Source organism: Pipra filicauda, unplaced genomic scaffold (genome assembly GCF_003945595.2).
Source record: "Pipra filicauda isolate LSUMZ 115617 unplaced genomic scaffold, ASM394559v2 scaffold40_size4127951_pilon, whole genome shotgun sequence".
Classification (NCBI taxonomy): domain Eukaryota; kingdom Metazoa; phylum Chordata; class Aves; order Passeriformes; family Pipridae; genus Pipra; species Pipra filicauda.
Window position 1 is genome coordinate 3156988 of NW_024104543.1, and position 18329 is coordinate 3175316.

The following is an 18329-nucleotide window of genomic DNA, read 5'->3' on the forward strand; positions in this document are numbered from 1 at the left end:
TTCCTTCCATGACAGGTGAAACTGAAGAGAAAGATCTGCTTCAATTCTTATGAAAAGGTGAATAAAGTAGAAATCTTAAATGCAAGTTTTAGAATATTTTTTGAAGAATTTTCCTGAGATAACAGAATAATTGCAATGCAAGTATTTATTGCTATAGGGAACTTAGCTCAGGTTTTATTTATTTGGTAAGCCAAAGATAAAATATGGATTAGTTGATAAAATGTGGGTCTGTAGCATGAGAGTGTGTATGTGTTGTAGAAAAAAAACTCAAAACATCAGACTGAACATAGAAAGATGAAGACATTGTTTTTGACCCACAATCCATTATTCTGAATCTACAACAATCTTAAATCAGGTAGGACAGAAAACAAGCTAAGGTTTGGGGTGCTCTTTCCTCTTTTCCTACCAATAATGTTAGTTTTATTAAAAAAAAAGAAAAAATGCGCAAAGGAGAGACAGAAGCCAGAGGGAAAGCTGCCTGATCTGGTACAGTACTCACATTCCAAGTTGCTTCCCAGCCAACAATTTCCAAACAACAACATTTATTTGAAATCCATTTGCATATTAAACTATAAACCACCGAGTTTATGACAAGACTTGCTTTTCTTCCTCTTACCACCTGCCACATATTTGTTCAGAATCACTGACGGTTTTGCAGGAGAAAAACCTCTGCCTTTAGCTGCTAAATTATTCTGGGCTCATACACAGGATACTAACCCAAGGTCTGGTCAGACCACTGTTGATGGAGTAGCTTTTCCATGAGATTTTCAGAGCAAACCTTTCTGCTGTTTCAAACATGCAGAAGTTCAATGATTGTTTACTGCCTGGGCTGTGCTCTGGCAACCTGGCTTTTGCCTGGGCAGCCAATGGTAGAAAACAAAAGTTTTCCTTTTTCATGCTGATATGGGACAAATATATAACATTAGCTTCTCATTCCATCCTTTGCTAGACGGAAAGAGTCATCCAGAGTGAAATCTTCTTGAACACAGAGATGTTTGAACAGAAAAAGTTTCTTTCATATTTCATAAAGAAATGAAATAAACCTCGAGTCATGTATAAGTGTATGTATCTATTGTTGTATGTTTATAAACTTATTCATACTCGCATACCTATTATATGCATGCTTTTTATGACAGACTGAATGTGAGGTTCAGCTGTTAGCAACATTTTGTGTTACATAAAAGCAAAAATGTTGTGAGCAACAATGTGTATTACATAAAAGCAAGAATTTTTGTTCATTGTAGGAGTCTCAGACTCCCACTCCATGAGAGATAACAGGATTTTTCAAAGCAGCCATAATGGTGAAACTAATGCTAATTCAATGTCTTCCTTTACTGTGTATTCAATTTCAGTTACTTTTTAAAAAAATAATAATGTATTTCACTCATTACTGAATTTGAGAACCAAAAGGATTCTCTGCTACGTCCAACTTTCAGTATATACATTTGAAATGCAACATACTATGTAACAACATACTTATTTTACAGATCAATCATTTTACTACAAATAATACTATTCATAAATCCATTTTGTGTGCTTATAAAATTCAAGCTAAGGATTGGATGACCTAGCATCTCTACCATTCATCAAAATGCTAAAGGACATACATAGTTAATTACACAGAGATCTCGAAAATTAAAGCTTCTTGCATACCAAGAGCAGCAGAAAATTAGTTCTTTGTTCAGTAATACATAGGCATAGTATGTATGAATATCAAACCTTTGCTCAGCAACAAATAGAAACTCCTTTGCTCTCCAACTGTCTTCTCAATTGATATACCTGGAGTTCAGCTGAGTCTGTTGGATGCTCTCAAAAGATGCCAGACAATTGAAGCATTAGACAAGTCATTCTTTTCATAACCTTAGGGTAACTGAAGCAAATGACCATTACACAGTGATTTCCAATTGACAGGGACACTGCAAAGGCCTTCTCCAGAAACTTCAATTTCAGTCAGGCATATTTTGTTATAAATTTTTTTATTTCTCTCTGGTACTAGGCAACTGATTCAGACATCTTCCTATGTCATGTGGTGCTTCTTTGCAGTTACAAGTAGAAGCTTTGCTTACAGGGCCAGCAAGCTAGCTTACTACCTACTTGGTGTAGAAAGAAAGTCTCTCCCCATAGTGAAAGAAATTAAAATTATGTTTCCCGTAGTATAGGTAAAACCATATTTTGTCACTCAGTAGTAACATCCAGGTTAGGGATATCAGAAACCATAAGTAATGATTTTGCTTTGCTGCATGTATGCTGATTATCTCACAACAGATATGATATGGTTATGAAGCTTTAAACAGAGTTATTTCTGTCTCATTGCTTGACTGCTAGATACTAATATACATTAAGGATCTTTTGCATGTTCTTCTCCTTCCATTACAGAACACAATTCAAAAAATCTATTTCTCTGCTTTAGTGCTAAGTCTGCCTTTTTAAATGTTACATTATTTCTCAAATTTTAGAAGTCAATTGGTAGTTCATAATGCTAGCCATTAATACTTTTTCATGTTGAGCATCAGAACACTCAGTATAATAGATCACACGTGTCTTCATGAAGCATCTTAATTTCTTGATAGTTACAGATTTGCTTTCTTGAGCTCACAGTATCTTCTGTTTTGATTTTTTTTTATCCCAGACAGCACCCAAGTACCAGATGCTACATAATTTCTGAAAACACTGCAGTGAGAAAGAAAAAAACAACCTAGAAGCCAAGGGGCAGCAATATTTTTATATGGAAATATTGTATATTGTAAAAATTATGGCATTGTAGACATCTAAAAATCTTTCAGGTAATAGCAGTTCTGCATATACAAATAAGAGGAAAAAAAGAATTTCTCCTTCCCCCCCAGGAAAAGCTTGTTACCTGATTATATCCCTGCTAAGACTCATTTCTTCCCTTGGTTCAGACAGCTAAATCTCTCTTCCTGTAAATACCAGACAGTTTGAATTTTTATACTACTCTAGGGACAGGGGAGAGAAAAGACAGTGCTGCTGGTGATGTGACTGCAGCAGTGGGTGAAGCTCTCAAGACAACCACTGCCTTCAGGAGTGACTGTCTCTTGACACAGTCTCTCGAGTGCAAGGCCAGGCAGGTGAGAAGGCAGCCATCAGACACAGGAAACATGACAACTGTTTTACTCCTGAGAAGCAGGAGTTTGAAAAGACCCAGAATATTAATGGATTACTTGATTCTGCTCTTAAAAAGATGGGCTAGACCTTCTAGCTTTTTCTTCAACACACGAATGGAGTAAGGAGTTCAAGAAGTTTCGCTTAGAGTCCTGAAGAGTCTAAAATCATTGGAAGTGAAGCAAGTGAAGGTCAGGAACAACAGCTCACAGGCCCTTCTCCCTGTGGGGCAGGCAGTGCCCTAATTTTGCATCCTGCCTCTAGGCTCTTTCCTTTGCACTTAAAGATTCTGGGCTGGGACAATTCTAGCAAAGCTACTACTCCGACTGTGCTTCTGAACACCTTGAGGAAGCTGAAGGAAGGCAGCCACTGCAATTGCAGTTGGGGACACGAGTTAAAGGATGAAGCTCCCACTCAGAAACAGCTCTGGAAAAACTAGTGCTCTGCAGATGAGGAAAGAACAGAAGTGGGTTTTCCTTTCTGCTGCCTCAAAAAGGAACAGAGTAGGAACACAGGAATAATGAGGCTTCAGTTTTCACAACACATAAAAGCACACCTGGTCAACCCCCGTTTAGTAGCAAACCAGTACTTCATCCACAAAGGAATGAATGCCTAGCGAAGCAATCATTGAAAGCTGAATTAGTAAAGGTATGATTACATCCCACTTGCTGGCAGTAGCGCTTATGCAATTGTTATCAGGATCAGTTAGCCGATCTGGTTAGCTTCTTGTGGCCAATTCCCACCAGCAGTTATTGTCAGCTTCTGCCTATCTTCCTTGCCTCACAGAACTGGACATAGATCCTCTCTAGATGGTCAGAAACAACAAGACATCGACTCATAAAAGGAGATGTGTGATAGTAACTAAAATACTGATGAAGAAAAATACTCCTTTGCAGAACTTGGTATCATCATCTGTAGCATATCTGAAGATCACCAGCCAAGAAACATGTGCCAAGGTCGTTCCTAAATCTTAGTTCTGTACATGTCAGCTGTTGCAAAGCTATCTGCCAAGCCAGCTGTTTCGGGAATATATAACAATTTCTTACATTATATATTTAGTCTAAAAGTTCCTATGCTTTTTCCCTGTTTCCTGTGTTTCGTCATTTATTTCTTGAGCATGATTACCAGATGTAGGCTGGTATCAGTCATATCTTGTTTAATATCATACACAGAAACAAATTATCATATCAATTCTTTAATTACTAACTTTTTTTTTCCCCTGGAATGCGAACTTTGCAAGATTAGCAACACTGAGGTAATAAAAGTTAACAAAAAATGTTATTTTTTTCAAGTCATGACAAAGTTTGGACAAATACTATTATGCTTGCATATACACACACACACACATAACAAATATAGATCATGAATGCAAGTGTTGTCAAATTTAATTGTACCAACAATATCGCTACTAGTAGTCAGAATGGCACCATGAATTTAAATTCTCCTTGGAGCCAGCAGGCAAAATGCAGAATAAAACCCAATTTTAATTAGGCATTGCAATATGTATCATGAAAGTTTAAGTCAATACTACATTCTGGATTCCTAGGTCTGCCCAACACAACCCCCCTCCTCTGCTGGCATTGATGTTTCTATAATTGTGTTGACTGTTCAGCTGGCTTATCTGATCTAAAAGATAAGACTGCAAAAAACGATAGGTGGTGATATAGGTGAACTAAAAGTCAATAGTTTCAGATCCATTGTAATTGCTTCTTAGAAATGCCGGGAACCTGTTTCTCTAAAAATAGGCCTGAGTGGAAAAAGAATGACTGAAAGGCAGGTTACACCTGAAAGTCTTAATAAGCAGTGCTTAGGGCTCTATTTGAATGTTGTCTGTGCTGTACCTCATTTCTTGATTTGCGATTTTAAATTTGTGATTTTTCTGATGCTAATGAACAAACATGCAAAAACATCGTTAATGATATTACAGCTGATAATTTCTTCTTGAGAGCAAACAGATCTTTACCAACTCAGCATTTCAATAAACAGATTTGAAATGAAGATCTGTTGAGACTTGTCATTTGGTACTTGGAAAACAAAGCTGTGATGCTTAGCAGCTTCATTCTGTAAGTGTTTCTGAATTTCCAGTTATATGTGCTTATTAAAATTCAGAACAGAAAGAGGTACAGATTAAATTATAAAAATTTGTAGTGTAAAAGAAGTCAGAGATTTCAAATCTTAAATTAAAAAATGAAAAATCGCAGACAGCATTATAAAAGATATATTGAATTTTTATTACAAACATCATATAATTTTATTTTTACCATGATCTGTGCATCTACCCATATTTTTTATTAACATTAAAAATGCCTTACTTGTTTGCAACCAAACGCATCACTGTCCAGTCTTTTGGAAACATCTCTGGTCGTATTAGTATCCGAAATACTGTGAAAATCTGCAGCAGGAAATCCTTTGGAAGGAAAAGAAGCAGTCATATATCTTTGCTGCTTTAAAAAAGGGTCGTGAGCTTTAGAAATATTTTAATCAGAGAGAAAAACAATCATTATAGAAATAGCAAAATTGCATTAATTCATTTATTTTCAACATAGATACACCTCTGAATGTTTTTCTTTTTTTTTCCCCAAGAAATCTTCAAACAGTGATTTAATCCATTCTTCTTAAAAGGAGGAAAATAATACAATGTGCCATTTGATTGACAGCAATGTATAAGATAAATGTCAAAGATGCATTTGGTTTCCACCCATACACTACCACAAACGCGATCTCGAGACCAATTTGCAAATCAAAAAAGCATTTTACAAACACCAGAGTTCAGAATATCTCCTTAATCATGCCAGGTTTTCATCACTTTCAAGATTTATTCTAAAAGTGGTATTATTTGGTGGGAAAGAGAAAGAGTGTAAAGACAATTTTATCACTGAGTTGGCAAAGACCAGTAACTTCAATAGTGATGCCCAGGCCTCATAACTGGTATCGCAGCTGGCTGGCTGTGTGCAGGTCACCTAACTACTCTGCTTCATTTGCTAAATCTATAAAAACAGTGAACACATGTGAGCTACTTTGAATGTAGAAAGTACTGCTTGAAAGCTTTTAGCATTATCATCTATGTCATTTAACTCACTAATAAATAAAAAACCTATTCCTTTCAGCATGTTTTTTTTCAGTTTTTCCTTTCACAAATAAAACTAACATCAAGGGTAATAATTCTAATGGGCTATCTTGATTCTGTATAGCACTGCCAGTATTCTTTTAGTAAGAAAATGGAGCTTTTGACAACACAAAGAGCATGAGGTAAGTGATATAAACACGTCTAACAGAATCAGTGCAGCACCTGATCTTGAAATGTTTCTATTGATTCTGCCCACAGCACTTGTAGAGAGTTAGCCTGAAACACAGATGAGATGAAGATACAGCCAAAGAATACCAAACAATTTTGAACATCAAAATATATTCTCAAGTGCATTTATCCAAGTGTAGATGACAGGCATGGCACAACAGATGTCTTTCATTAGAGAATCACTGCAAAGGGGGACAAATGCAGGCGTTGGGAAAGGCAGATGAGATCCCCACACCCACCCACCAGAGAAGATTACATAACAGAGACAACCTGTTTTCTGAGCAAGTTGCCAAAAAATTATCTGTATTAAAGAGTATAAACGATACTTATTGCAGATAATATATATTGCAGTTTGAACGCAGGTGACCAGCTTTACAGGTAAACAAGTATCTCTACAAGCAACATATTTATTCCAGATCATTTCTCTACAGTTTTGCACCTTGTACTTAAATATCAACACTTCTGCTTGCCTTTTTGTTTGTTTGTTATTAGAGGTAAATTCCTTTCCTTGCAGCTCTGTTCCATAATCACAACAATATGGCAACGCCTTGAATGTTTGCTGCATGTCATCTCACAATAACATCTCAAATTCTCCCATATTCCATTTTTAGCCTGTCTGTTGTCCAGACATGATATATGTTGTTGCTGCTGTTAGAGATCTAACTAACTGACTGCTGAACTGAAGAAGCCGAATGGCTGTTGTTGGGAAACCATGCAGTGATTTGAAGACTTAAACCCCAAGGTTGTGTGAGGTGTAAACTTAGTGCCTTTGAGACTCATGAGCCACAGCTGAAATTTGGCAGCTTGTTCAAAAGTCATTAGGAAAAGAATAACAGACAGAGGGGAAGATCATATGTACTTAATTTCTTTAGGTAACTAGGCTAAAAACAGAATACATCTTTTATTTCAAGCAAATTTTAAAACAAAGAAAATGTAGACTTTGGCATTAAATTTTGAATCATCAACATCAGGCTAATTATTTCTAATTTTAACAGAAAAAAATAGAAAATTGTGTCATCAATTTAATGATGAGCGATATTAGGTGCAAAATGTAGATTTAGTAACAGATTTTAACATTTAAAAAACATTTTTGCCGTCAGTATAAATGAACTAACATTTGGTTGGTTGAGTACAGATATAACTAATGTCTCATATACCTTCTATCTTAAGAGACAACAAGGAAGTAATTTTGTCTTTTTACATACTCTAAATACCATCTCTTAATATTCCTACATAGCTCTATTACAATCTATAGGATAGTAATAGATAGTACTATAAGCTTTAGCACTATCTCACACTACTTAAACATCTTTACACCTGAAGGACAGAATGCCACCCAGAAGGACCTGGACAAGCCTAAGAAGTGGCCCCATGGGAATCTCATAACGTTTAACAAGACCAAGTGCAAGGTGCTGCACATGGGTTGAGGCAACCCCCGGCTGGGGGATAAGCAGCCCTGCCGAAAAGGACTTGGGGGTACTAGTGGATGAGAGGCTGGACACGACCCAGCAAGGTGCACTTGCAGCCCAGAAAGCCAGTCGTGTCCTACGCTGCATCAAAAGCAGTGTGGCCAGCAGGTCAAGGGAGAGGATTCTGCTCCTTTACTCCACTCTGGTGAGACCACACCTAGAATACTGCATCCAGCTCTGGAGTCTCCAGCACATTGACCTGTTGGAGCAAGTCCAGAGGAGGCCACAAAGATGATCAGAGAAATAGAGTACCTCTCCTACAAGGAAAGGCAAAGAGAATTCAGTTTGTTGAGCCTGGAAAAGAGAAGGCTTCAGGGTGACCTAATTGCAGCCTTTCAGTACCTGAAGGGAGCCTAAATAAAGATGGAGAGTGTCTATTTACAAGGGCATGTAGCAACAGGACAAGGGGGAATGGCTTCAAAGTGAGAGTAGGTTAGGTTAGATATTAGGAAAACATTCTTTACCATGAGGGTGGTGAGGCACTGGAAAAGGTTGTCTAGAGAAGTTGTGGATGCCCCATCCCTGGAAGTGTTCAAGGCCAGGCTGGATGGAGCTTTGAGCGACCTGGTCTAGTGGAAGGTGTCTCTGCTCATGGCAAGGGTATTGGACCTAGGGGATCTTTAAGGTTCCTTCCAACCCAAGCCATTCTATGATTCTATGATTAAATAATATCACAATACCAGAGTTTGGTTTTCCTTGAGCAGTATTAGCTCAATGAAATTTTCAACCTACACTTAAGTGAGAAGCATAGCCTTCTGAAAGACTGAGAACTACCTATTAATTTAACAAAAAGTGCCTTGGAATTTCTTGCATATTTCCCTGTATGTAAAATCCTCTGTAAAGCAGGTCAGACTCTTCACTGCATTTCTCAGGGTACATCTATATAGAATTTTAATTTGAGTCAACAGTCCACTTTGAAGCTAATTGCTTGACCATCCATTGATTTGGTTCACACTGCAGAGTTACTAGGTTACTTGATTACAAGATTTTGTAGAGCATCCACGGTGCCAAACTGCCAACAAGAAAGAGCATGGTTTGACAGTGAGCTGTCACTGCCCAGGCAACTCAACCATCCTGTGGCCAACTCCTTTCCCAGATCTTCTTTCCTTCACTTCTTTCTTAAGCTACATCAGAAGCCACACAAATACTTGTTTTAGAACTACCCCAGCACTTATCCTTTCAGAAGTCCCATACATGAATGGATGTCCCTGCATAGAAGGGGAAGGATGTTGGCTAGAAATGAGCCCCTCCACCAGAAACATTCCCCATGCCTACAGAACTCCGTCCCAGACTGTGTCCCAGGGACCATTAGAGAACAGTGGAATAAATTGCACTTGGTATTAGGGCTCAGCACCCACCTTTACCCTACTCAAGCTCCTTTGGCTGGAAGAGAGGGATCAGAGATCTAGTAAGATTTACACCCATGCCTAAGAAATATTATCTTTTCCTTCATCAGATCTCTGTATCTATTCTGCCATATTTTGTAGGGTACACTGCCAATAAATAAAAACTAGGCCTTCTGGCAGGTGCTTATCTGTTTTGTCTTCTCTTAATCTATTAATTAAAGACCTCCACACATATCGATCAAAGCCGCATTGCTGTGGTCAAAGCTACACTATGCTAACATATACTGGGTTTTGCATTCACTTTCCCACTTCTCTCCTCCTATTTATAATTTTCACTGTTACCTTTTGTCATAAATTATATTTGAGCTTTTTCACAGCAGCAAATAACTGCCTACAAGGCTGCCTCTATTCTATAAATTGATGTAAAATATATTTACTAGAAGAAGATAGTATTATGTGGTAAGCATAAAGAACATATCTTTAAAATAACATTGAAAGATAAAAGAAAGCATTTGAATTACTGCCTTTTTAAATTCAATTTCAAAAACTGAGTGAAATATAGTCCCTGGTTCTACCACTCAGCCATGAAATCCCTGTCAGTTCTTTTTTACTTCATTTGCATGTTTTCAAACATAAAATGTTTCTTCTATTTTCTGCTTTATGCAGAAAAAACCTCTCTTAAAGAACTGACAAAAACAGTCACCACGTCAATTACTTAAGATAAATATATTTACAAAATAGAGGGAATATTTCCATAAGTAACCACTTGCTTAATGCATCACTCAGATGTATGTAATTTAAAAATGTGTACATGTCATTCCTTCAAAGTCTCTATTTTGCTATTCTGTGTTTAACAAGGTGGAAACAGCCTTCAGTAATTTTGGCATAGGCTGTTTAAAAAAAATATTAAGAATTGCAAATATAATTTGATAGGATGAATTAAACCTTCATTCCTTTTTTGCAAGTACTTTCATGAGTGAATTTTTGTTTGGAGAAGTGCTTTGGTAGGGGCATTTTTATTAATTGTATCACAAATGCTGTGCAAACATACATTCATGCAAATATCTGACATAATTGCCTTTAGAATTAGTGTGGAGGAAAGATGAAATGTCTGGTGATGCCAGTGTCTAATCATTCAGTATAGATGGTTAATTATAATCAGAGGCAGTCACAGAAAAAAAGCAGAGCAGATAGCAATTCAAAGGCCTAGGTTACACAGAGATAAGTCTCTTGCAAACCTTGTATCAGATCTGTAACTCGTAATGTAGCTTCCACACCAACTCACCCAACTTCCACCCAACCCACTTTCACATCTTTGAATGGGGGCAAAATGAGGAATCAAAACTATAGCAAGCTCAAGGAGTTGCCAGTGAAGTTTAAATCCTGACTAGCCACAAGATTATCTGTGGCTATTACTTCAGACTCTAAAAAAAAGTTCTTATCACAGATATTTATGCCTTCTGAATTTTCATTTAGCTGTAATGACATCATTTCCTAAGGCACATATCTTAAGGCAGAACAAAATACAAGGAAGTTCTACACTTGGCAATCAAAGCAGAAAAATAAAGTGGCAAGATGGTTTAGATAACCTAAGACAGACAAAATCACCTTATGATTAACAGCAGTGTCAGCCTTACACACTAGCTCTCATCTTTTCGTCTTGCTCTCAGTGATATTTGATATTTTCAAGTGAGAGGAAAAAACAATATATTATTTAAGATTCAGGAGACAAGGCATGCTGCATTAATGATAATCAGACTGCTGCCACTGAGTCACTTGTAGAGCTGATGCTGATTCAATGAGATATGAATGGAAATAACAAACTGTGTGGACTTGAGTTCTTAAGACCTCTATTTTGATAGCTGATGGCACTGGCTACAGCTGCTTTCCATATGTCTCTGCATAATAGTAGTGTATGTGCGTGGGGGGAATTCAAATGTGTCAAATCAAATACCATTCAAGCATTAATTCTAGAGATTTTTCATATTCTATAAGGAAGAAAAGTCTGAATAAACTCAACATTGTATTTCACAGATGCATCAAACAAAAATGAAGCTTGAAACCTCTAGGAATACCTGCTCAGAACTCAAACAAAAGGGAAATTTTTTTCATTAAAAAATGCCTAGGTTCTACAATATTTACTAAAAATTGTCTAAGCATAGCAACTATGTTAGGTGAAAACAGATGCTGTGATACTAGTATAAAAATCATCCACCCTATACAACTTCTAGGTAGTGCTCTTGATTCATGAGAACTTCTTAGCAGCATTATCTATCTTTCAAGCTCAATGTGACCATCTCACTCAAAGCAAAGGCACTCACAAGTGGTATGCTCTCTTCAGAACAACGCTAAACACCTATCAGGAATCTAAAGAAATCTAAAATTGCACCATGACTGGACTCCCCTTTTCAAGGCGGTACTTAAGTTTATCGAATGGCAATTTAACATCTAAAATACACTATCACACTAGGACATAATTACTGGCTGAATAATGTGCATAAAGATTTTTTGTGAGGATCAAATATGGTATTATATAAGCTTTTCAGGGTCTAAGAGAGTGGAAATCTTAGTGTCTATCTTTATGTAGGAAATCTCAACTCTTTTTTTTTTTTTTAATCCACCCCCTCCTACAAAAAATTAATCAAAAATGCTATATCTCTACAAACCCAGTAAATCAATTAATGAAACTGGTAGAAGCCGCCTTGAAAGAGCTCTGCAGCTACTTTTTTTCGTAATTGAACTAGGCAGACAGGTTGTAAGCCTGACACATCCTCCTGTCAATGGACTTGCTGCACAGCTGAGAAAACTGGAGAGTTAGTTGAATGCACATTTCTCAAGCTGTATGTTTGCTATTGACATATATAATTTAATGAATGAAAAACATAAGCAAATAATAAACAAAACAAAAAAAAACCCCAGCCACCTGAAAGAAAGAATCAAGAAGAGCAGGCTTGAAGGCAAAATTCATGGCTTTAAAGCAATTACATAGTCCCTCCATCCATATTCTCTCTGCTGTCATTGTAGAAGCAACAGAATCCTTGCCCCACTGTAAGAGTGGACTTGAGTACACAAGAAAATGTGTGAAATAATTAGCTAATCTGAAAAACAGATTCCATTTAAATACTGAAGTGATTCACCAAAGCACAGGGATATCTTAAAGAAAGATATATCAAAAAGAGGTCAAGGAGACCTAAACAAATGGAAATACAATTCTACTACTCACCCTCAGATCTTCCTTTGTATTGAAGCTATCAAGAAGCTGTTGATAATGTCTATCAGTCATTTGTCGCAAGAGTGACAACAAACATGAGACAAATTCCCCCTGTTCAGATAAGACAAGAGTAGGAATATTACAATATTTTCTGAAGTTGAGCTTAAACTATTACATTATAAGCACTTCAACATAATTAACAAATGCAAGGGAAATTAATCTACAATTAGGCTTCAACTCCACATATTGTGAAAATATATTAATTCATCTATGCGCTTCCTTCCCATGTAAAAAAATATTTCTCCCCAAATTCAGTTTATTTGCTTAGCAAAATCTATTTTAAATAGTTCCAGCAGGGCTAAACCAGTAAAAGTTTTAATTTGTGATTTGTTTCTCTTGTATCTGTTTTCAAACAAATTAGATTGCTAAAATTACAACCTCTTTAGTCAACTCAGTTTTGAAACAAATATAAATGAATATTTTGCAACAATTCTGGGAAGAATGTTATTGTTTTCATCTAGGGAAGAAATTAATGGAGTTAGCTGGGAAGTTTTCAAAACATTTTGTCATCTCAAAAAACCAAAATTTGTCAAAAAGAAAACTCATTTGTAGGGCTGAACAAACTGAAAATATTTTGGTTGGAAGTTTCTTTGGGCCTACAGAAGAATTTCTCATTAAAAGAGCAGAAAATTGCACTGGGTATCTCCAGTAAGCAATCAAATGACCAGGACATTATAGGAAGGAACAGGTTCTCCTGATATTCCTTTCCTTTCTTCTTATTCACTTTCAAATTGGGAAGAAACACTGAATGTTATCAATCTGGTCTGACTGCAGAGTGGATGAGGACAGAGTGGAAGGTCTGGTTTGTATCCCAATGCTTATAAAGAACAATTCTGAAATCTTACAAGCTTGCTAAAAAATGAGAAATACATTTCTGGCCTGGACCTACCAGGAATGGAGAATGAGACTGGCAGAACAGATAGGTATGATAACAGCACTTCAAAATGGTGTCTTTTATTAGTTTTATTAGTTTGTCAAGTCAAATTTTGGGAAGATTTTCCACTGTCTTTCATTAAAACCAGAAAATAAGACTAAAAGGAAGTATGTTTCCACAGGAGTGGCTGTTCTGGATTTAACACTGGAAGGCCTAATTCATTTGTGATTATACCTGGTATACTCAATGGTGTACAAGGTGATGTCTTTCAGTGGCAACATGGTGATAAAGTAATAATTGTCTTGCTGATAATAAGATTTCACACTGAAGTAATGATCTCAAATTAATTACCTACCTGTAAGACCACTGTGTTTTACAGTGAACATAACATTCATAGAAATGTAGAATCATAATCTCAAAACAATATCCTAAGGCTTCAAAATCTCTGCATCCTCATGCTCTGTGCATAAACATAAAGGTTACAGCTACTATCTTGTAAATCTCTGTATACCTGACTGCTGGCTTGAGTGACAGAATTTGCGTGTGAACCTTTGGAATCTTCCTTTCCTGCTCAGACATTTTAAGCAATCCTTTCTAGTCACCTTTCTTCTATGTTCCCACATTTATTTCAACTTACAGTGGTATATTAAAAATCACAGTCTATTACAGAGAGCTGTACTATTATAGTTGATAGACAGATTAACTTTAAAAGAGTTCCAACTTCAGCTAATTCTTAACTGACTTCTAAATTTAAGTTTTTAATTTGAATGTAGGTAGCTATGCAGGTTGGTTTTTAAAATAGCAATGAACATTCAGCTTCGTTTGTTGAACTTAACATAAAAATGTATGTTCTAGGATTTCTGCCAGTATTAGCCACAGACTAACTTTTGAATCACGTGCAAAAGCAAACTCCACACATAAAACAACCTTGATAAAAAACATTTAGGATCCAATTCCAGTGTCAAACGTCAAGACAAGCAGTATACTAAAATCACGTAAGTAGAATCCTTAAGTAATTTTTTGTGTCTTATTTAAGGAGCACAATTATTAAAATACATTTTAATAATGTATTTTATTAAATACATTAAATTAAATTAAATTGCTCACAGTTAAATTGCAATTCATTTAGTTTTGAGAGACTAAACTTCCAAAATCTGAAATATAAAAGTTCACTTTAATCAAATTGCTTTCTGTCAACTCTTTATACACAAATGCATTTTTTTCTTAAGGAAATCCAAATGTCTAAATCACTGACAAACTAAAGCAGAAGCTTCACCTTCACCATTGCATTAAATTCCATGTTTGTCAGTGCAACATCTGTAACACTGACACCCTGAAGCCATGCCTCCTTTGTGCTCAGTTTAAAGCATCACATTCATCTTGCAGGTTACCATCTAACAAGACTGCTCACTGCAAATTAAATGATATCCAAGTACCAAAACTACTTGAGATGAAAGAAACGGTGCAAAAAGCCTGACGATGCTTGATTTTATGCTGTTTGTTTGTGAAGAACAACAGTGATACATGGGCCCAGAATATTACACAGTTTGGGACTACTTCCACAAGGAAGACTGCATCTAATCTGAAACTGTGACAGAATTTTATCAAGTGTGCTGCCATGATACATCTCACAAAGAATATTTTGTGATACATGCAGTTTGAAATAATGGTAACATACTGGAACAGTCTCTACTGCTGTACTCTCACTGAGTACTTTATCATACTTGCTCTACAAATAGTTCCAAGAATCTGCCTCCACGTGTTGCCAGAAGCCCATACTGCATGATGATTCTACATGAATGTATATAATTGCCTTATGCCGTGTTGTGAGTCACTTCCACATTAAGTATTCTTTGAGAGCCTGTGGTGACAATGACACGGCTTTTCTAACGCATTAAAGAAAATTTTGCAACTTGAAAGCACTTTTCAAGTCTAATTTTTTGATGGTATAATAGAATTAGGCTGTTGTGGTGTTTAATGAAAACTTAATCTACAAGCAAGTGGATATCTCATAAAAAACAATAAGCTCAGAGCTTTACTACACTACTGTGTCAAATACTACTCCCCTTTCTTCAGCTTAGATTTTCTTTTGGTGGCCTGATATGCCACACAGCATACATTTGTAATTTTGGAATTTAAAGAAAAAACAGCAAACTCTTAGATGCATAGTGCTGCTGGATCACAATGATTAAAGCATGGTGTTATTTTTGTTACTGATCTTGGTCAGCTCCATAAAGCACTCCATATCCAGTTTGTTCTCTGTCGGATAAAGTAAAAAAGAAAACAAACAAAAAAACCACCAACAACACATTTCTTCCACAGCTATTAAATGCTTTTGAAATACTTGATCTCAGAGGAAATTCTAGTTTGAACAGCAACCATCTCTTCCTTAACAAAAACTGTTACAGTTTTTGTAACAGTAAATATTGGGCAATTAATTAGTCAAGTGTATAACAAGATGGCAAATCACTCAACATAGTATGTTCTCTACACAAAATGCTACCCCCTCACATCATATTGGAGTCACATCCCTGGCTATATCAGAACCAATTTGCCCTTGAAAAGTAAAGTGAAAACCTTGCTGCAAACAAAGTAAAATAACACTTCATTTTCTTTGATCAATGCTCATCACAGACTTTTCTGTAAATGCCTGCATTTCAACCTTCTAATTTGCATGAGTTGTTATTGCAGGTTCACAAAAACGTCCTTTGCTAATCTTCTAAATCTATCCTCTATGCTCTACTTCATGTGATAGAAACAAAGCTCAAATCCTTAGCCAAGAGAACAACAAAATGCCTTTCAATTAATAAATCTGGATTTGTACAAGTTAGCATCATAGATTCCGCAGACATTTTAGAGCTGTTCCATCATGAAAAGATGTATGCATTTTAGGAAGTAAAATGTTATGGATTGATACTCTTCCATTTTCAGGAATTCAAACTTAAAGAGAGTTTCAGAAAGCAATTACATTTGCCAACAAAAGAAACATACTGAAATAATTACTAACCTGAAAGAGTCTTAAAGGAAATTTTATCTTTTGGGCTTGGTTTTTTGGTTTTTTTGCTTTTTTGGTCACAACTTATCAATAAATTTAATTTCAAAAAAATCACTATTTCCACTAAAAATGAGTAAAATGCAGGAAAGCTTTTCGTAGTTCTCATTGTCTGTTTTATACACAAAATCTTAACACTGTGAATACAAAGACAATAACATCACAAATCTAGTAGTCCTACTAGTGACAATTGTGAGTTATTTAATTTTAAGAAACTTACAGTCACATCTTGAAACTGGAGGCGCAGAGCAGAGCCTGATGGTTGTGGTCGGCTGGTGATCTCTAGTATGGTCCTTAACAGAATATCTAGCAGACTGTTTACAATCACATCAATTTCTTCCAGGACTGATTTTTCCTTAAATAATAAATAAAACATTTAAGATTTTAAAATAGAAAGATGACCTCAGACATATTTCCTTTGATGTAGTTTTATTATGAATGATACACTCAAGAAACAAGAACTATTCTCTAATTCAGATATTGTTTAATTCTATTGATTTTTCCGAACAGTTTTCAATTAATTACATTGTACTTAAATACAGAGGATAGTTATGGGGATAACTTTGAATATGTAAACATTCATCAAATTGGCATGTCTCTTTTTTTAATTGATGTTTAGAAGAAAGCAGTAAATAATATACAAGAACTTTTCGGGCAAGATTTTTATAGGTAACACTCATATATTTTCTGGGGAAATTGCCAAGAAAGGTTTAAATTCCAAAAAGCAGAATTCTATTTTCACACTTTGAAACCAGAAACAAGCAGATGGTACTCAACCTTCAAGACCTGCTTCATCAGTAAGGACCAGCAACATGACTTCCCATCCAATGAGTAGCACAAACAAATTAGTCATTTATGTAAGCCTACAACACAACATCAATTGTTGTACACAACATCAATACAAAGAAACCAAAGTGTTCACTGCTGAAAGAGACCTTAGTTACATGCATGAAAATACTTGATAAAGTCAAGTCGTAGTTACTTCTCCTTTTTAATTCAGATGGACATATGTTTTCCCTGTTTCAACACTGTTTTGTGTCTCCACTGCAACAGACACCACCATCTTAATTGGAGCGATTTTATCCACAATTTAAGATGACACTTCTTTACAGAAACAAACACTTCATAATCAAATGCATACAAGTAAACTAAAACTTAGCTGACAAACAAATTGTTCAACTTTGCTGAATAATGCATAGGAGTGATTTGGATTTTTTGGGAGGTGTTGTTGTTTGGTTTTGGGTTTTTGTTTGTTTGTTTTATTTTGCTTCCTAGACACCAAAAGCACATGATTTGTAAAAAACCTCAAAATTCCTGTTCTGACTTAAGTTGAATCTAGTGTCACCGTCATGTTCTTTGTCACTTCATTTAGCATCAAACAACTGCTAACTTGGTTACTTATGAAAGCAGACAGTATACAGCATATTTAGGAACTGTGTTAACTGTGAGGATCCATGCACAAACTACTACTGAAATGGCCAACAACCATAATTTTCAAACCTGCCTTACTGCAAATTCTCTTGTTCCCTCAACCTCTAAACTATCTTGAGTACCATGGAAGGAATGAGGTTCTGAACCAATCCACAAAAATCATGTCAAATTCACCAAATTGTTAATACTCCCAATGACTCAAAGACCACTAAAATTATTAGCTGCATATTCTGAACACTGGAGAGTTCTATGTAGACATCCACTTGTTAATGTGTACATCTCTGGCTTAATGACATCAAATGGAAGATCTGCTGCAACTAAGACTGGACATATAAGCCTTTGTCTCAGTCCAAAACCACAGCTCTGCTTTAGCATCTATCACTTCATCTTGTGATGAGGTTTTATACTAATCCAGAAGAAGCTGCAATAAAAACATTATTACAGTGTCAAAGGTGCAAGACATACCTATAT

General features: G+C 36.0%; 1 protein-coding gene across 4 annotated transcripts in view; it reads right to left on the reverse strand.

The window, feature by feature from the left end:
* DOCK4 (dedicator of cytokinesis 4) overlaps positions 1 to 18329 on the reverse strand; it is a 247662-nt gene that overhangs the window by 48852 nt on the left and 180481 nt on the right. For all 4 annotated transcript variants that reach the window (XM_027721207.2, XM_027721205.2, XM_027721206.2 and 1 more), the window contains exons 25-27: positions 16648 to 16782; positions 12454 to 12552; positions 5433 to 5527 (exon numbers count right to left, since the gene is read on the reverse strand). In XM_027721207.2, the coding sequence (XP_027577008.2) occupies positions 5433 to 5527; positions 12454 to 12552; positions 16648 to 16782 (329 nt within the window). The remainder of the gene's footprint in view (positions 1 to 5432; positions 5528 to 12453; positions 12553 to 16647; positions 16783 to 18329) is intronic.